Raw genomic sequence first — 21654 nt, forward strand, 5'->3', positions numbered from 1 at the left:
CTGTTATTACCCAACAGTACAAAGTAGTTACCATGTATGTACCATTGAAAAGTACAGCAGTGTTTCTTATTAGTTTCCATGTACATACATGTTGTTTTACCACTCTTTTACCTGTATGTACAATATAATTACTATATATGTACCAAGAAAGTGCACGTACAGTAAAATAAAGTGCTACCCAATTGGGTAATCTTGGTTCTATACTGTATAGTGATGAATTTATACCTGTATGATATTACGCTGTACCCATATTGAACCAGTGGTTTGGGAAATGGATGGATGATTCAGCTGTGGGCGCCATCTTCTGGCGAGATGCAGGAATTCATTTGGCACAACCCTCACAGTGCATTATGGGTATTCTCTAGCCGTTGAGCATATATTGGTTGTCCACTCATTATTGTGGTGCATTGTGGGATTGAATGTGTGCACTCAATAATGTCTGAGCAGGTACATCTGCACCGGCTCTTACCAGCATCCAGTTTGTGCTTGTCTAAATTAATTGCTAACATTTACAAAACGAGCCTACAATAACAGAAATTAGCCTTTTTAATGAAATTAAATGAAAATGTTTAATGAAATTAGAAAATATTTAAGACAGTGTTGTTTTATACATTTGTTCTCATATCTATTTATTTTGCTCTAATAATCTCAAGTTTTACTGGATTCTTTAGTTCTTTTATACTGTGGGTTTAAGTGTACTTTTAATGCCCTTCCCTCACTAACTTCCCTCCGTCTCATTCACTCAGATGTACGTCATCACTTATGTTGCATGAGTGCCCACTACTGGCGGATCCCTTGAAATGTGTTTACATTGAAAGCCCTAAACCCTTGATCATTGATCTTTTGACACTTGAGTTATATGGGGGTAAAGTGGGGTGGAGTAGATTCCCTCAAGGGAAAGTGCTTAGGGAAGTTTGTGAGCGTATGTCTAAATGTGGAGTTAAACACAGTCCGGTTCCAGTGAAGGACTGTTACTTGATATAAAACCTTCAGATGACACAAAGTCTCTGTAAGTTACCAAAATCACACTTGAAACACACAGAGCTCATTCACAAAGCACAGTCGTGGGTCCTGAAAATAAAAAATAACAGAACTGTGTGAGTGTAACCATATTAAGGATTAACAGCTGTATTCTGCTGCTGTGTGAATGTACTCTATTATATTTGGAAAGATACATGGCAGTTGTATCATCAGCCATTAGTGCTTGACCCTGATTGTTTCTTGTGGTAGTAAATTGTTGTTCACACAAATCTCTTTTGCGCAGTCTTTCAGTCTTCTAATTTCATTCTTCAATGAAGGAAAACGACTGTTTTAGACAAGACTTACTATACCCCACTGTGAGCATGTTTACAGGAGTTTATTGTATATAGTAAGTGCAGGTACATGTTTCTGTATACTGTATGTGAAAGAACAGCAAAAGAGTTTAACAGTTGCTGCTTCTTTTGTCATTCTTTATTTTTGCTTTTTCACACTTTTTCAGACAATCACCACATTTAGACATAATATTGCAAAAAGAATGTTTTGTTCCTCTCATTATGGACACTAATGTAATTATTGGATCATACTGACACTAAGTGAACACATATGCAGGTTAAACACAGTATAATACTTTTGAATGATGCTTGACGTATCTTAGTTATCAGTGTTGATGAAATATATATTCAATTGTGTTTTTGTGTACTTACATATTAAAAGTTGTAAATCTCTCCTGTGGTCAAGAGTGAATATATTAGTGTCTGCTTAAATGTAAATGAATTTATTAAATTCAATAAATATATCAATAGAGGGAGCTCCTGCTGCAGACACTGTATTTCATAGAGAGGAGGAGTGAATGACAGAGAGAGAGAAAGTGTGTGTGTGTGTGTGTGTGTGTGTGTGTGAGTGTGAGAGAGAGAGAGAGAGAGAGAGCGAGCAGCTCTTCATGAAGTCTGTCCACCAGCAGCACACAGATAAAGCAGAATGATCCTCATCGGTGATCATAAACTTCTCATATTTAACCTGCTGCTCATCATGTCAGGTAAGAGTTTATTCTGTGTTTATTCTCAGCACCTGTTCTCAATCAGGTCCATGTTTGCTCTGAGCTGTTTCTCTCTCTTTATGTTTTAGTGGTGGCATGTGAGATGAAGATCTTGACTTTCACTGCTTATGAAGGAGGAAAAGTTGAAATATGGTGTCCCTATGAGTCTGGATATGAAACACATAAGAAATATCTCTGCAGAGGAAAATGTAAAGTACTGGATAAAGACATTCCTGTTGAATCTGGATCTGCTAAAGATGAGAGATTCTCTCTGACCGATAACACAACGACCCACATCTTCACTGTCACCATCACTGATCCGAGAACAGAAGATCAAGGACAATACTGGTGTGCTGTGAAGAGGACAGGATTTCTAAAAAAGGATCTCTACACAGAGATTCATCTGGAAATTAAACATGGTAAGTCAGAATATACTGTATGAGTGAAAGAGTTCATCAGTGCACACAGATATGGTGTAAAATACATAAGCATAACTAATATATCACTAATATACTGGAAAAGTAACATTACAGAAGTCTCTTTGTGTCTGTCAGAGTATGTATCGTGTGTTATAAAGATGTAAAGAGGCAAGATAACAGAAACCACAGTATCCTCTGCAGATGATGATGATGATGAGTGTTCACACCACACAAATACTGACCCGCATCACTTCCTGACACATCACATGACATACAGTTTCATTTATGGAGGAATAGTTCATAAAAAAAAACCCTCAGAAAATATAACTGCACAACTCAAATTCATAGACTTTTTCAAGTGTTTCATCCAGGCTTTTTAAGGACTGTCATTCTTAAAAAAAAAAAAGCCTAAGAATTTGAGATGCTATCAGCCATTTTACATGCTTACTGATTATATGATTACTTTATAGAACTGGTGAAGATGCTGAACACATATGTCACTGTATTTTCACCTCACCCTTGACACTAACAGCTGTATCAGGGGAAGTACAAAGATCACATGATCTTGTGCCACTATTAGACTGTAAAAATGAAACTATATTCATTCTGAAATGCATGTTCAATATATAAAATGTCTTGCTTAAACAATATTAGTTTTTTTTTTTAATCTCATCATATCTGCAATAGACTGCAGACTGTCATGCATTAAACCAGATGATTATTTGTGCTTCAGTCACTTCAGAGTCTCCTAAACCAACCACAACAGTTTCAGATCACAGCAGTAAACCAGCGACAGCAGATACTGCATCTAACAGACCCGTCACATCTGTATTTCCTTCATCATCATCATCATCATCATCATCAACATCTTCAGCAATATTGATGCTCTCATCATCTAATAATGCAGCGTCATCAAAACCAGAACAAGGTATGAAGAATTTCGTTGTTTAAAGTTTTTGACTTAGTAAATGCCTGTCCAGTGACTTTTTTCTCAAGTTTCATTAGAAATAGGACATTTAGAGTCATAATCACATGGTTTTGTTGTCTGTTTTTCAAGGTTTTTCCATGATGGTCATGTTGATGGTCGTAGGGATCCTGACAGGGTTTGGATTCTCACTGTTCATGTACTTCAGATGGAGACAAAAGAAAGAAGGTAACCGTCTTTCTCATGAATCATTTTATTACCTCTCATTTTCATAGTCAAACTGAACTTCAGTGTCACAAAGCTGTCAAAATAAAGACCTTTAATACATTTTGACACAAAACAATAAATCTGGTGTCACAAAACAGGAAATCAGCCCGTTCAAGGCCCGACTGAGCATCTGCCCAACAGAAATAATGAACCAAACAGAGACGTGAGTTCATCATGTGTTTGAGTTTGATCTTTTAATAGTTGATTATAATCATCTTCTCCACTCTAAACCATTTGTTTTTACTCTTCTCTCTTCTCTTCTGTCAGGTCTCTGTTTATGAAAACATCAGTGACACTCTTGATCATCCTGTCTACAGTTCAGTCCTTCCTGTATTTGATGAACACGACGCCTCTGTTTATACTTTAGCACAATTACCCAGCAGCCCCTCTGACAATCTCAACTACTCATCCATCATATTTCCAGCTACACATCACTCAGACAGGACTTCTGACGGACAGGAAACATGTGACTACACCACCGTTAGACCATAAAAGACTGTGGACATTCATGGACATCAGGTTGATTAAACCCGAATCACACCAAAAGTTATGTCCAGAAGACGTCTTGGCACATTATGAAAAGACGTCCACTGAGGAGCCAGAATGAAAGTTTCTGCACGTCTGATATAGACGTCAAAAAAAGATGTCTTAAAAAACGTTCATTCCGGCTCCTCAGTGGACGTCTTTTCAAAAGATGTCAGTTGTAATGAAAAGATTTATCTTGAACATTTTCATGGAAACTACCATGAATAAATCTTATTAAACAATTTAATAATGTTAAAAATGAATCTATACCTGTATGACATTACGCTGTGGGCGGCATCTTCTGGTGAGATACGGGAATTCATTCGGCACGACCCTCACAGTGCATTATGGGTATTGTCTAGCCGTTGAGCATATATTGGTTGTCCACTTGTTATTGTGGTGCATTGTGGGATTGAATGTGTGCACTCAATAATGTCTGAGCAGGTACATCTGCACCGGCTCTTACCAGCATCCAGTTTGTGCTTGTCTAAATTAATTGCTAACATTTACAAAACGAGCCTACAATAACAGAAATGAGCCTTTTTAGTGAAAATAAATGAAATGAAATGAAAATGTTTAATGAAATTAGAAAATATTTAAGAGAGTGTTGTTTCATTTAGATATACATTTGTTCTCATATCAATACATTTGTTCTCATATCTATTTAATTTGCTCTAATAATCTCAAGTTTTACTGGATTCTTTAGTTCTTTTATAGTGTGAGTTTAAGTGTACTTTTTAATGCCCTTCCCTCACTAACTTCCCTCCGTCTCATTCACTCAGATGTACGTCATCACTTATGTTGCATGAGTGCCCACTACTGGTGGATCCCTTGATATGTGTTTACATTGAACGCCCTAAACCAGCACTTCTCAAAGTCCGGACTCCGGTCCGGATCCGGACCCGGAGGGGATTCAATCCGGACCCGCCTCCATTTCATATTTCATTTTTGTCTTTTTGGAGATGGTCCGAAATTAAAGCGAAGGCGAGATATTTAAAGTTTTCCTCCGTGATTCAGTTGCCATGACATCCAGTGAGCATATAGGCTACTTTTGATGTAATTGGGCGCGAGTTGCGCGACGCGACACTTCACGCGCAGTAAGCGTTTGAATGGGTGTGGAGCAGTGGTTCTCAACCTGCGGCCCGTCACAAATGTAAATGCGGCCCGCGATATGCCGACCACAATAATAATAATAATAAATATAGCTGCAAGCAGCAATTCGGGGCCAAGCCCCAGAAGGGGCAGTAGCGCAATACGGAGCAGGTAGAGCAAAAACAGCAGAAATTGAATGTACATGCAAAACAGCTGGTTCAGAAGGACAGGTGGAAATGAAATGAAAATCAATAGAAGTTCAGATGAGAATGAACACAGAATGAACTAAAAACACTTGTATCTAATTCAAGAGGAATAAAGATTAGTACAATGCTTATTTGGATAAAAAAGGAATCAAAATGACTCATTACACACAATTGCATAATGACCACCCAACACGGGATTCGAACCCACAACCTCCAGGTCCAGTGTCCATTGCGCATGTCATTGCACCACTGTGCAGGTGACTGTTGACACAACTGCCGAAGTTCACTAGTTTATGTGAAAATGGACTCAAAAAGAAGAATTTTTATGAAACTGCACTGAATGTTATATTTAATAACTTTACTTTAGATCATTCTGCAGCTCATCATGCTGTAGCGCAATACAGAGCAGGAAGAAGAAAAACAGCAGAAAATGAACAAACATGAAACACCTGGTTCAGAATTATGGGCGAGAATGAACTCAGAAAGTACAGAAGCTTAGATGAAAATGAACACAGCATGAAACAAAAAGCATTTATTTCTAATCTAGAGGCAATAACGGAATCAAAACACACAATTTCATAAAACCACTCCACCCGAGATTCGAACCCACTATCTTTAGGTACAGGGCTCGTCAGGTACCTGGCTTTACACATTGAGCTACATTATGACACATGTTCAACATGTTGTGGAAGAGAACTTTTAGTGTAACAAAGAATTTACAAAAAAAACATTTCTTAGCATGCTAACCATATTAGCATGCCAAGCTAACTTAATGCTAATGAAGCTCATGGTTAACTTGATAGCTGAAGAGCCACATTAAAAAGAATGACAACTGGTTAGCATGCTAAGCAATTAGCATGCTAAGCTAACTAGCATAAGATAACAATCACAAGGAAGGTCACATTCAGAGACAAATATCTCGGGAACGGTAGCGAATATCAAAAATCCGTTCAGTCATTTCTATGCGGCTCGGTCCAAAGATCTTCTGAGCTGATTGTGGACAAAATAGGACAAAATTTGTGGGAGGAGTAGCGAAAAAACTGTTTTTCATTTATTTCAATATGGCAGACAGGTACATTTAAGGAAAATGACAAATGACACATCGTTGGAATTGGCATTAGCCAGGGAATAAAATGACATAAAGTATACACGTTTTGGAAAGTGTTTTCAAAAGTTATAAGCATTTTTGCAAAAAACATTATATCTGTGGAACAGTAGGTGGCGCTGTGTTGAAACTTCTCAGGTACCTTCGGGACCTACTAAAGGTCATACATACTAATTTTTGTGAAGATATGTCAAATAGTTTAAAAGATATTGAAATTTATGACAAAATTCAAAATGGCGGACATGCTTTTCATCCGATGTTGACAAATTCAATATCCCCGGATTCGGCATGGCCCAAGGAATCCATAGACACCAAGATCTTGATTTTCTAATAAAGTGTTCAAAAGTTATTGGCCAAAATATCCATTTTACAGATCTCATGACCTGTAGGTGGCGCTGTTCCCAAATTCGGCAAGGAACCTCAGATCATGGTCTTGATCAAGTGTACGAATTTTTGTTTTGATCGCTCAAAGTTTGGCTGAGATACAGCCTCTATAGCAATTTTGGGTAAACCTCATTAACTTCGTGACATCATAACTTTTGAACAAAGATGAATAAAAAAAAATCTGCTCAGTCATTTCTGTGCGGCTCAGACCAAAGATCACCTGATCAAAGTCTGGACAAAATTGGACAAATTTTGAAGGAGGAGTAGCGAAAAAACGGACTACTGTACTTTTCAAAATGGCCGCTACTGTAATGGGTGGAGACTTAATGTAAGAATTTGAATAGAATCAGCATGAAGAGACACATCAGATGTACTAAATTGTATTTTTCTAGAGCAAATGGTTCAAAAGTTATAACCTTTAGAATGTTGAATTTTTGAACTGGTGGTGGCGCTATAGAGTTGGTCCTTGAGACTCCAAAATTGGTCAGATTTCTAGACATGACCATCACTACAAGTGTGCCAAATTTCATCATTTTCTCATGTTCCGTTGATAGGGCTGCCATAGACTCCCATTCGGGAGGAAGAATAATAATAATAAAAGGGAAAACGTACAATTACAATAGGGGCTACAGCCCCTTTGGGGCTTGGCCCCTAATAATAAAAGGGAAAACGTACAATTACAATAGGGGCTACAGCCCCTTTGGGGCTTGGCCCCTAATGAAAATCAATAGAAGTTCAGAGAATGAACACGGAATGAACTAAAATACTTGTATCTCATTGAAGAGGAATAAAGATTAGCACAATCCTTATTTGGATAAAAAAGGTATCAAAATGACTCATTACACACAATTGTATAAAGGAACCCCACACGAGATTTGAATCCACGACCTCCGGGTCCAAGGTCCATTTCTCATCTCATTGCACCACTGTGCAAGTGAATGTTTCCACACCTGCCGAAGTTTATTAGTTCATGTGAAAATGAACTCAAAATGAAGAATTCTTATAAAGCTGCACTTTAGATCATTCTGCAGCTCATCATGCTGTAGTGCAATACAGAGCAGGAAGAGGAAAAACAGCAGAAAATGAACAAACATGAAACAGCTGGTTCAGAATTACGGGCAAGAATGAACTCAGAATGTACATAAGCTTAGATGAAAATGAACACAGCATGAAACAAAAAGCATTTATTTCTAATCCAAGAGGCAGTAAAGGAATCAAAACACACTATTTTATAAAACCGCTCCACCTGGGATTCGAACCCAGTAACTTCGGATACAGGGCTCTTCAGATAACTGGCTTTACACATTGAGCTACTTGAGGATGCACTTTCAACAGACTGTGGAAGAAACCTTTTAGTCTAACAAAGAATTCACAAAAAAAACATTACTTAGCATGCTAACCATATTAGCATGCTAAGCTAACTTAATGCTAATGAAGCTCATGGTTAACTTGATAACTGAAGAGCCACATTAAAGAGAATGACAACTGGTTAGCATGCTAAGCAATTAGCATGCTAAGCTAACTAGCATAAGACAACAAACACAAGCAAGGTCACATTCAGAGATGAATATCTTGGGAATGGTAGCGAATATCAAAAATCCATTCAGTCATTTCTGTGCGGCTCGGTCCAAAGATCACCTGAGCTGATTTTGGACAAAATTGGACAAAAATTGTAGGAGGAGTAGCGAAAAAACTGTTTTCCATTTATTTCAATATGGCGGACAGGTACATTTAAGGAAAATGACAAATGACACATCGTCGGAATCGGCATAAGCCAGGGAATAAAATGACATAAAGCATACACATTTTGGAAAGTGTTTTCAAAAGTTATAAGTGGTTTTGCAATAATCATTACATCTGTGGAACAGTAGGTGGCGCTGTGTTGAAACTTCTCAGGTACCTTCAGGACCTTCTAAAGGTCATACATACCAATTTGTGTGAAGATATGTCAAATTGTTTAAAAGTTATTGCAATTTATGACAAAATTCAAAATGGCGGACACGTGCTTCATCCGATGTTGACGAATTCGATATCCTCGGATTCGGCATGGCACAGGGAATCCATAGACACCAAGATCTTGATTTTCTAATAAAGTGTTCAAAAGTTATTGGCCAAAATAGCCATTTTTCAGATCTCATGACCTGTAGGTGGCGCTGTTCCCAAATTTGGCATGGAACCTCAGATCATGGTCTTGATCAAGTGTACCAATTTTAGTTTTGATTGCTCAAAGTTTGGCCGAGATACAGCCTCTATAGCAATTTTGGGTCAACCTCGTTAACTTCGTGACATCATAACTTTTGAACAAAGATGAATAAAAAAAATCTGTTCAGTCATTTCTGTGCGGCTCAGACCAAAGATCACCTGATCAAAGTTTGGACAAAATTGGACAAATTTTGAAGGAGGAGTAGCGAAAAAACGGAATACTGTACTTTTCAAAATGGCCACTACTGTACTGGGTGGAGACTTAATGTAAGATATTGAATGTGATCAGTATGAAGAGAGGAATCAGTTGTATTGACATTCATTTTTCTGGAACAAAGGGTTCAAAAGTTATAACCTTTACAAAAGTGAATATTTGAACTGGTGGTGGCGCTATAGACTTAGTCCTAGATACTCCAAAGTTGGTCAAATTACTTTTAATTACTATCACTACAAGCATGCCAAATTTGATAATTTTCCTTCTTATGGTTCATTGATTACCATACAGGGGGAAGAAGAATAACTACGAATTTGGACATAAAGGAATTGCATGTGATAGCTTCAGATTAGACCAGTTTTAGGCAGAATGCCTAGAACAGACACAAGTTCTGCATCTTTTCCTGCCACAGTACCTCATGCGGTCTGGGCATGTGTCACACTGAGTTTCGAACCCACGATGCAGAGCATTCGGGATCCGTGGCGTAACACATTGAGCTAATCAGCCATGCAAGTTCATCAGTATGCTAAGCAGAGGTTTCAGTGTGAGAAAGAGTTCACAAAAAAAAAAGCTTCATAGCATGTTAACCATATTAGTATGCAAAGTTATTTAATGCCAACTAAGTTTTGGTTAACCTGTTGACTGAAGACCACATTAGAAAGAATAGCAATAGTTTAGCATGCTAAGCAATTACTGTGCTAAGCTAACTAGTATAAGACAACAAACACAAGCAAGGTCACATTCAGAGATGAATATCTTGGGAATGGTAGCGAATATCAAAAATCCGTTCAGTCATTTCTGTGCGGCTCGGTCCAAAGATCACCTGAGCTGATTTTGGACAAAATTGGACAAAAATTGTAGGAGGAGTAGCGAAAAAACTGTTTTCCATTTATTTCAATATGGCGGACAGGTACATTTAAGGAAAATGACAAATGACACATCGTCGGAATCGGCATAAGCCAGGGAATAAAATGACATAAAGCATACACATTTTGGAAAGTGTTTTCAAAAGTTATAAGTGGTTTTGCAATAATCATTACATCTGTGGAACAGTAGGTGGCGCTGTGTTGAAACTTCTCAGGTACCTTCAGGACCTTCTAAAGGTCATACATACCAATTTGTGTGAAGATATGTCAAATTGTTTAAAAGTTATTGCAATTTATGACAAAATTCAAAATGGCGGACACGTGCTTCATCCGATGTTGACGAATTCGATATCCTCGGATTCGGCATGGCACAGGGAATCCATAGACACCAAGATCTTGATTTTCTAATAAAGTGTTCAAAAGTTATTGGCCAAAATAGCCATTTTTCAGATCTCATGACCTGTAGGTGGCGCTGTTCCCAAATTTGGCATGGAACCTCAGATCATGGTCTTGATCAAGTGTACCAATTTTAGTTTTGATTGCTCAAAGTTTGGCCGAGATACAGCCTCTATAGCAATTTTGGGTCAACCTCGTTAACTTCGTGACATCATAACTTTTGAACAAAGATGAATAAAAAAAATCTGTTCAGTCATTTCTGTGCGGCTCAGACCAAAGATCACCTGATCAAAGTTTGGACAAAATTGGACAAATTTTGAAGGAGGAGTAGCGAAAAAACGGAATACTGTACTTTTCAAAATGGCCACTACTGTACTGGGTGGAGACTTAATGTAAGATATTGAATGTGATCAGTATGAAGAGAGGAATCAGTTGTATTGACATTCATTTTTCTGGAACAAAGGGTTCAAAAGTTATAACCTTTACAAAAGTGAATATTTGAACTGGTGGTGGCGCTATAGACTTAGTCCTAGATACTCCAAAGTTGGTCAAATTACTTTTAATTACTATCACTACAAGCATGCCAAATTTGATAATTTTCCTTCTTATGGTTCATTGATTACCATACAGGGGGAAGAAGAATAACTACGAATTTGGACATAAAGGAATTGCATGTGATAGCTTCAGATTAGACCAGTTTTAGGCAGAATGCCTAGAACAGACACAAGTTCTGCATCTTTTCCTGCCACAGTACCTCATGCGGTCTGGGCATGTGTCACACTGAGTTTCGAACCCACGATGCAGAGCATTCGGGATCCGTGGCGTAACACATTGAGCTAATCAGCCATGCAAGTTCATCAGTATGCTAAGCAGAGGTTTCAGTGTGAGAAAGAGTTCACAAAAAAAAAAAGCTTCATAGCATGTTAACCATATTAGTATGCAAAGTTATTTAATGCCAACTAAGTTTTGGTTAACCTGTTGACTGAAGACCACATTAGAAAGAATAGCAATAGTTTAGCATGCTAAGCAATTACTGTGCTAAGCTAACTAGTATAAGACAACAAACACAAGCAAGGTCACATTCAGAGATGAATATCTTGGGAATGGTAGCGAATATCAAAAATCCGTTCAGTCATTTCTGTGCGGCTCGGTCCAAAGATCACCTGAGCTGATTTTGGACAAAATTGGACAAAAATTGTAGGAGGAGTAGCGAAAAAACTGTTTTCCATTTATTTCAATATGGCGGACAGGTACATTTAAGGAAAATGACAAATGACACATCGTCGGAATCGGCATAAGCCAGGGAATAAAATGACATAAAGCATACACATTTTGGAAAGTGTTTTCAAAAGTTATAAGTGGTTTTGCAATAATCATTACATCTGTGGAACAGTAGGTGGCGCTGTGTTGAAACTTCTCAGGTACCTTCAGGACCTTCTAAAGGTCATACATACCAATTTGTGTGAAGATATGTCAAATTGTTTAAAAGTTATTGCAATTTATGACAAAATTCAAAATGGCGGACACGTGCTTCATCCGATGTTGACGAATTCGATATCCTCGGATTCGGCATGGCACAGGGAATCCATAGACACCAAGATCTTGATTTTCTAATAAAGTGTTCAAAAGTTATTGGCCAAAATAGCCATTTTTCAGATCTCATGACCTGTAGGTGGCGCTGTTCCCAAATTTGGCATGGAACCTCAGATCATGGTCTTGATCAAGTGTACCAATTTTAGTTTTGATTGCTCAAAGTTTGGCCGAGATACAGCCTCTATAGCAATTTTGGGTCAACCTCGTTAACTTCGTGACATCATAACTTTTGAACAAAGATGAATAAAAAAAATCTGTTCAGTCATTTCTGTGCGGCTCAGACCAAAGATCACCTGATCAAAGTTTGGACAAAATTGGACAAATTTTGAAGGAGGAGTAGCGAAAAAACGGAATACTGTACTTTTCAAAATGGCCACTACTGTACTGGGTGGAGACTTAATGTAAGATATTGAATGTGATCAGTATGAAGAGAGGAATCAGTTGTATTGACATTCATTTTTCTGGAACAAAGGGTTCAAAAGTTATAACCTTTACAAAAGTGAATATTTGAACTGGTGGTGGCGCTATAGACTTAGTCCTAGATACTCCAAAGTTGGTCAAATTACTTTTAATTACTATCACTACAAGCATGCCAAATTTGATAATTTTCCTTCTTATGGTTCATTGATTACCATACAGGGGGAAGAAGAATAACTACGAATTTGGACATAAAGGAATTGCATGTGATAGCTTCAGATTAGACCAGTTTTAGGCAGAATGCCTAGAACAGACACAAGTTCTGCATCTTTTCCTGCCACAGTACCTCATGCGGTCTGGGCATGTGTCACACTGAGTTTCGAACCCACGATGCAGAGCATTCGGGATCCGTGGCGTAACACATTGAGCTAATCAGCCATGCAAGTTCATCAGTATGCTAAGCAGAGGTTTCAGTGTGAGAAAGAGTTCACAAAAAAAAAAAGCTTCATAGCATGTTAACCATATTAGTATGCAAAGTTATTTAATGCCAACTAAGTTTTGGTTAACCTGTTGACTGAAGACCACATTAGAAAGAATAGCAATAGTTTAGCATGCTAAGCAATTACTGTGCTAAGCTAACTAGTATAAGACAACAAACACAAGCAAGGTCACATTCAGAGATGAATATCTTGGGAATGGTAGCGAATATCAAAAATCCGTTCAGTCATTTCTGTGCGGCTCGGTCCAAAGATCATCTGAGCTGATTTTGGACAAAATTGACCAAAATTTGTGGGAGGAGTAGCGAAAAAACTGTTTTTGATTTAATTCAATATGGCAGACAGGTACATTTAAGGAAAATGACAAATGACACATCGTCGGAATCGGCATAAGCCAGGGAATAAAATGACATAAAGCATACACATTTTGGAAAGTGTTTTCAAAAGTTATAAGTGGTTTTGCAATAATCATTACATCTGTGGAACAGTAGGTGGCGCTGTGTTGAAACTTCTCAGGTACCTTCAGGACCTTCTAAAGGTCATACGTACCAATTTGTGTGAAGATATGTCAAATTGTTTAAAAGTTATTGCAATTTATGACAAAATTCAAAATGGCGGACACGTGGTTCATCCGATGTTGACGAATTCGATATCCTCGGATTCGGCATGGCACAGGGAATCCATAGACACCAAGATCTTGATTTTCTAATAAAGTGTTCAAAAGTTATTGGCCAAAATAGCCATTTTTCAGATCTCATGACCTGTAGGTGGCGCTGTTCCCAAATTTGGCATGGAACCTCAGATCATGGTCTTGATCAAGTGTACCAATTTTAGTTTCGATTGCTCAAAGTTTGGCCGAGATACAGCCTCTATAGCAATTTTGGGTCAACCTCGTTAACTTCGTGACATCATAACTTTTGAACAAAGATGAATAAAAAAAATCTGTTCAGTCATTTCTGTGCGGCTCAGACCAAAGATCACCTGATCAAAGTTTGGACAAAATTGGACAAATTTTGAAGGAGGAGAAGCGAAAAAAACAAATACTGTACTTTTCAAAATGGCCGCTACTGTAATGGGTGGAGACTTAATGTAAGAAGTTGAATAGCATCAGCATGAAGAGACGAATCAGATGAACTAAATTTAATTTTTCTATGACAAACAGTTCAAATGTTAAAACCGTTAGAATGTTGAAATTTTGAACTGGTGGTGGCGCTATAGAGTTGGTTCTAGAGACTCCAAATTTGGTCCAATCACTATTCATGAGCATCTCTACAACTGTGCCAAATTTCATCATTTTCTCATGTTCCGTTGATAGGGCTGCCATAGACTCCCATTCGGGAGGAAGAATAATAATAATAAAAGGGAAAACGTACAATTACAATAGGGGCTACAGCCCCTTCGGGGCTTGGCCCCTAATAAAAAAAAATTAGCATACAATTTATTTTTGTTTTAAAATTTAAATAAAGTGAATTAAAAAAATATAAATGAGCTATAATGCTTTATTTGTCATATAAAATAATTTGGGTGAGCATTTATTATTTTCAGACATCAGCCAATGTAGGCTAATGATGCAATCACACTCAGTTAACGAAACAAACAAAGTGCGCGCTTAGGAAGAGTTCAAACAGTAGCCATTAATTTTGTAAATTTAAGCCTCAAAATGGTCAAATTTGTTATTAAAGGAGAAAAACTAAATGTGGAAGATAAATGAAGGAACACAAGCAAACAAGAAGAGTCGCAGCATCAGCAGTAAAGGTAAGAAGAATGGAAGAATCAGTTTGCTGTTAATGAGCGAGATGGGCATCCTTCCTGTTTGCTCTGTAGTAAAGTAGCCTACTTGATAAGCAAAACCTACAATTTCAAAAGAATGAACTGTGAATTCGATGTGTTTGATTGATGTATTTTAAATCAGTAAAAATAACCGCATCAGCGCACCCGCGGCTGGATGAGCCCAACTCGGCCGCGCGCTGATCCGATGCTGCGCGAGGGATTGCGGCATGACAGAAAGCTTGATATCGTCAGAGATTGTAATTAGCCTACAGTGCACTCATTGTTGTTTGTAAAAAGAGCTGAGTAATATTTGCTTATTAAGGCGTTTATGTGATTGTTTGGTGACTATTGCGATGATGTTGAAGAGAGTCATAAAGTCATACAGAATTAAATAGCAACTTAAAGTGATTGTATATACAGTTTGTGTGTTCATTGAGCATTACTGATTATTATTGTAAAGCTAATGTCAGTAAGTTAGTTTTTATTTGTTATTTATTGTGTGCAACATCTAAGTATAATAATAGTATTATCTGCTAATACCATAACATTAAATCTGATTGGTTTGCATTGGTGACGTCATATGTAAATTATATGCGGACCGTGAGACTTGCACTTGGACCATTGTGCGGCCCACTGGGAAAAAAGTTTGAGAACCACTGCCCTAAACCCTTGATCACTTGAACACACAATGAAGCTGATTTATCATTTACAGTTTTTTGACACTGAGTTATATGGGGGTAAATTGGGGTGGAGTAGATTCACTCAAGGGAAAGTGCTTAGGGAAGTTTGTGAGCGTATGTCTAAAAGTGGAGTCCGGTTCCAGTGAAGGACTGTTACTTGATATAAAACCTTCAGATGACACAAAGTCTCTGTAAGTTACTGAAATCACACTTGAAACACACAGAGCTCATTCACAAAGCACAGTCGTGGGTCCTGAAAATAAAAAATAACAGAACTGTGTGAGTGTAACCATATTAAGGATTAACAGCTGTATTCTGCTGCTGTGTGAATGTACTCTATTATATTTGGAAAGATACATGGCAGTTGTATCATGAGTAGGGTGGCCATACGTCCGGATATTGGCCGGACAGTCCGGATTTTAAGCCCCCTCATTTGTCCTCCTTTTTGGAGTAGTGCTGAATCAGCCTAAAAAAAAACCTGCTCCAGAATCTTTATTAGGATGCAGCAGCATAGCGTCTAATACCGTAAGATCTCTGGTCAAACAAATGATTGGCTGAAAGCGGTGTCAAATAAATATCTGATATATCATTGGTTAAAAACGCAAACAAGCCTCCACGTGCTGGCTACGTCAAATCATCACATTAACATGCCGAAACGTCAGACCTTGTTTAATCCGTAATGGACAAAAGAGCACGAATTTATATTTGGAAATTCATTCATTACTTGTTTATGTATTTCTGTTATTTCCAGAAGTCCAGAAATGTATGCAAAGTGTCCTCCCTTTTGGTGTTATGGAAATGGCCACCCTAATCATGAGCCATTAGTGCTTGACCCCGATTGTTACTTGTGGTAGTAAATTGTTGTTCACACAAATCTCTTTTGCGCAGTCTTTCAGTCTTCTAATTTCATTCTTCAGTGAATGAAAGTCACTGTTTTAGACAAGACTTACTATACCCAGGGGCGCAGGAGGCATTTTCAAAGTGGGGGGGACCAAACTGTAAGCAAAAGGGGCGGAGCCAGGGCCTGGCCTAAGCTTGGCCACCCCGCTCACAATTGCTGTTTCTGTCTACTTGTTGTTGTTGTTGTTGACGGCAGAATTGCGTTTATTTAAACACAGAATCGTCTCTTTAAGACCACAAAAAACGGGAGACTTTTCAGACGCGCACTCCAACTTCGCCTCAGCGCCAGGCGCAAGTCAAACAAGCGCGGAAATGATACAGGTGCCGAATGAGCTTCAGCAGAACAACAGTGAACGGCGAACATTATATATATCTATAGCTTACGTAAATGTTTCTCAACTGGTGGTTTGCAAGACCACGCGCACTTTTCAATCACGCTCAAATATGACGCGCTGTATATTACTCTCTATAAATGCAACGTCGTAGTTCTGTCATCTATTAAGTCATGAAATAACCAAAAGCTGCGTTAAAACTGCATGCATGTAGGCCTATATATGCGTCACATGTCTCTGGACTAAAATATTCTGCTATGTGAGATCACAATATAAGGCACAAGCTTATATGTACTTTTTTAATGCATAAATAAATGTGAGAACTGTGCATTTGTACTAGAAGATGCTAATTGTGCATTAATTTATAAAGTATGAATAAAAATGTATCACATTTAAATGCATCATTAATTTTACATTCTGGCATTTATGTGCTGTCGACTTCCACATCAGCAAATGGGAATTCAAAAGAGAACACTTTTTTTTTCTTTGTAGGCCTACTGAGTTTAATTTTAAGTATGATGGAACTGTTGCAATTATTTATTTTGACAATATAGAAAGTTAAACATTTAGTGTTTACTTTTTTGGTTATTTTTTGAAACAGACAAACTCAGAATTGTTGAAGAGTTCATTGATTATACATAAAATTCAATGAAGGCTGAATAATCTTTAAAAAAAGTACAGTATGTAGGTATGCAGATCTGTCTCATCCATGGAGATGCAACAATGGAGAACAAGCTATTGGGGGTTCTGAGAACCAGAAGTGACTGAACAAGTTGAAATTTAGCTATAGTATGAGCCCCTTTATTAATATGCCTGCAAGTGAGGAATGATTAAAAAAAGAAGAGGAAGAAAAAAAGGTCAAATTCATTCAGCATTCCATGATCTCAATTACAATTAAGTAGGCTAAAAACAAACTGTATTCAGTTGTGTTGTAGGCACAGTCCAGTAGTTACAATTTTTACAATACAAAGAAAGTGAAATAAGAAGTACATTTGAATGATCAAATCTTAGGAATGAGCAAAGTGCCTGCAGAATCTCTCCCCTGGTTACCTTTTTATGTGGGATGTCTCAACTTTTAAATGTGCACATTTCTACTTTGATAAATTGTGATTCTGTAATTTCACACTATTTGCGTTAATAGTTGTTAATAATTACATGGAATGATTATATGTTATAAAGCTTTGAGTAAATAAGTGTTAACACTTTACTATATGGTTATGATCCAAACAGACATGATCAAATGGTTAGGCATATTCAATCATCTGATATAAAGTGATATTATACATCTGATATAAACAAACTACCAAATCAACATCATGCACTCTCCACTATATGTTGGCAGTTAACATTTATTAGTTACAGTGTCATGCTACAAAATGCAAGAGGACATTTGTTATTGCTCAACATATCAGAATATCGTTATGACTGAAAAACTTAACTTAAAGTACAGTGATTTTAAACTTAGTTTGCACTTACAGTCAGCTGTGATATAATGAAAAATTCAAACATTTTAACAGCTTTTATATAAATAAAAAAAGATCTGAAATAAAATACTCTACTTATAAAATAAAATACTCTTCTTGAAACATGTGAAATATACATTTATTACTGCTATACACTGCTATGTACCACTGTACACAGGTAATTCAGTTTTTAAAGGACCCAAAAACTGTCCTCCTCCTCTCATTTCCCTGCACAAATAGCTGGGCAATTTCTCTCTTGTCCAGTGTGTCAAGCCTGTCTTTGTGAACATGACACACAGCTACACCATTGAGTCTTTTCTGACTCATACTGGATCGCAACCATGTTTTGAGTCTACGTAACCCACTAAAGCTTCTTTCAGCCTCAGCAGAAGAAATGGGCACCACCATCAATAATCTTACTAGTGTCTCCACCTCAGTGAATAGGCCACGAACCTCAGGGACCATATCTTTCAAAATTTGCACAACATCTGCAGTTGTCTTGACATTGTATTTGCTTTTAAACATAGTTAACTGAATTTTCAAGTTTTCTTCATTCAGCTCTGGATATTTACGAACAGCATCATCTGTAATGCCAGTCAGGAGTGTGTTTTCTAATTGTTTGATCATCTCTATGCCTGGTTGCCTAAATCTGTCTCTCATCTGTGTATCTACTGTGTCTAGGACACGGTAAAACTCAGTTCTATAGAACTCTGAGGCAGATCCAGGAGTGTAAGCAGAGGCTGGCCCAGAATACCTTTTGGGGGGCCTGTGACTGCGTGGTAAAACAATAGGTTTGAGAGACAGATTGTCACACTTGTCCACTGCCTCCCTAAAGATTGTTTGAAAGTGGTCAGTGTCTCTCTTTTTCCTCAAGCTATCTTGGATGAGGGAGACAGCAGAAAGCATGCCCTCCACTGTCTGTGTGTTTTTCTGCAGAGATACGTTTAGTAACTCTAGTTCACCTATGGTATCTAGGGCAAGCATAAGGCCCAGCACAACGTTACCTTGTTGGAATCTATCAAGCAAGCCATGGGCCCGGCTTGCTGATTCAGAGCTGCGGTTACTATCTGCCATCTCTTGCAGAGCATTTAACACCATTTCATACTGTGACAGCACAGCACGAATGGTAGATGCCCGCACAGTCCACCTGGTTGGGCATAAAGGCCTGATTGATTGGATTGGCCCATCCCCAGCAGAGGCAGCAATAGATTTAAAGGTATTCTTTAGCTTACCAGACTGGGAAAAGAATGTGCCAAGCTCGTTTATCCACTGAAGTGCGTTCCGCACTACAGGAGAGGCTGAGCATGCCAGTTGTGTTACTAAATTCACACAATGGGCTCCACAATGTACATATGGTGCTAGTGGCTGCATCTGACAAATGATTGCCTGTGTTCCTGAGTATTTCCCAGCCATGTTGGCAGCCCCATCATACGCCTGACCTCTGAGGCCTGATATTGGCAAATTGAGCCTCAACAGTATATCTAAGATAACCTTTGCAAGATTTTCTCCTGTTGTGGATGTTGTTTCATACAAGCCAATGAACTCCTCATGCACCATCAAATCCTGATCAACATAGCGTAGGCACAGGGCCTCTTGCTCAGTTCCTGAAATATCCTGTGTGCCATCCATTATTACAGAATACTGTAATACAGGTAAGGCATGGATTTCGTCTGTGATCGCCCTGACAATTGATGAGCTAAACAAATCAATAAGCTCATTCTGACATTCCCAAGAGGTGTATACCTCCCTCTTGGCAGACAACCATCTGGTTAGAGATGGATTGTCCTCGGCTTTATATTTTAAAGGCTCATCTAGGTTCCCCTTCTGATGATCATGCCCCCTTAAGGCCAGTCCCTGTTTCACAAGAAACATAACCCCACTAATAATCTTTAACAGATTATCTCTGTTTTCATTCTGCTGCACAATGTGTGCCTTGCTCAACTGTGCACTGATTGATCTGTTTTCATATAATGTAGCTGTGATCGCAACTTTGTGGCCCTCTGACTTCTCATGCATGCTAAACCGTTCCAGTGCTTTTTTCCAGTTTTTAAAGCCAACACTGACAAAAGCTGTCTCTGCACTCTTTACCTGTGCTGGTTTTCCTGCCTTAAAGTATTTGGAGCAGTGAAAACACAGAACTCCATCAACACCCTGACTAACGTGCAGCCATGGGTACTTATCATACCAAGATTTTTGGAAAGATAATGTCTTATCACCACCAATCACTTGCTTTTGAATGACTTGAGGATCAGGTTGAATTGGTTGTGTATATGTTGAGCTAATTAGGCCTAAATTCTCAATTTCATTCTCCTCTCCTCCTTCTGTCTCTCCTTCCTCCCGCTGTCTTTTTCTCCTCTCTTCATTGCCCTCAAGCTGATCCTCCTGCTGTATTTTTCCACTGTCTTCATTGCCCTCAAGCTGATCCTCTCTTTCTATTTCAGCCTGACTTGGACCAGCCTAATTATCATCAGAAATTACCTGAAAATATAGCCCAAGAAGATATTTTGTGCTGAGCCAGGGAATGTAAAAAATAACTGTATCAATATCTAAATAAATAAATCAAGACCAATCAGGGCTCTAATAAATCTAATAAATCAGGGCTCTATTTATCTAAATAAATAAATAGGCACACATTCAAAAATTTAGGAGCACCATCCAAGTTAACAGCCATTAACATTTCCATTACAGGGCGATATTAGACCCCCTCAAATTTATTTCCAGGGACTTTTTATCTTTATAAGAATATATTATTTATAATATGCATCATCTTGTGAATATTTTAAATTTAAAAAATGTTGATTTTAAACAAATTTAATTAGAATAATAAGACAATCCAGGATTGTCCCAATCCTGGATTGTCCAGATGTTTCATTTACAGATGAAATAATACAGCTCAGAGGTAATAACTGATTCAATTAAAATTCAGTACTTAAAACTTAAATAAAAACTGTACGGTACCTAAAAGTAAAAAAACAAACAAAAAAAACGTAAAGATTAAATTAAAATGTATAGTGTTTTAACATTAATTTATATTTTAGTGATTCCTCTGCGTACCGCTAGAGGGAGCCTGAGTCGTACCATACTTTGAGAGCCACTGACTTAAACTATTATCTATTGGATTAAAATAAATCATTTAGAATTAAAGGCCTTCACAAACATGGCTAAATGGCATTTGGGATAATGATGACAATTGGCATTTCATATAGGCTGGACATGTATAAAATGTATGGCAACTTACATTTGCCTTTTGAAAAAACGAGACCAAACTCTGTTTCGTTGGCTTCATGTTTGTGGTTCTGCCAGGCAGACTAAAAGAAAGTACAAACTTGAGACAGCAAGGCACAAGTAAGACTAGTAAATTCCCTGACCCTGCCTGTTTAGGAC

At 37.9% G+C, this 21654-nt stretch overlaps 1 protein-coding gene across 1 annotated transcript; it reads left to right on the top strand.

Moving 5' to 3' along the window:
• Positions 1-1959: 1959 nt before the first annotated feature.
• Positions 1960-3674, top strand: LOC125271510 (CMRF35-like molecule 5). Its single transcript, XM_048195548.1, has 5 exons — positions 1960-2017; positions 2107-2436; positions 3170-3364; positions 3494-3589; positions 3637-3674. The coding sequence occupies exons 1-5, from the start codon at positions 1960-1962 to the stop codon at positions 3672-3674; spliced, it is 717 nt and encodes a 238-aa protein (XP_048051505.1).
• Positions 3675-21654: the final 17980 nt, after the last annotated feature.

This window comes from Megalobrama amblycephala, linkage group LG7 (genome assembly GCF_018812025.1).
Source record: "Megalobrama amblycephala isolate DHTTF-2021 linkage group LG7, ASM1881202v1, whole genome shotgun sequence".
NCBI lineage: Eukaryota > Metazoa > Chordata > Actinopteri > Cypriniformes > Xenocyprididae > Megalobrama > Megalobrama amblycephala.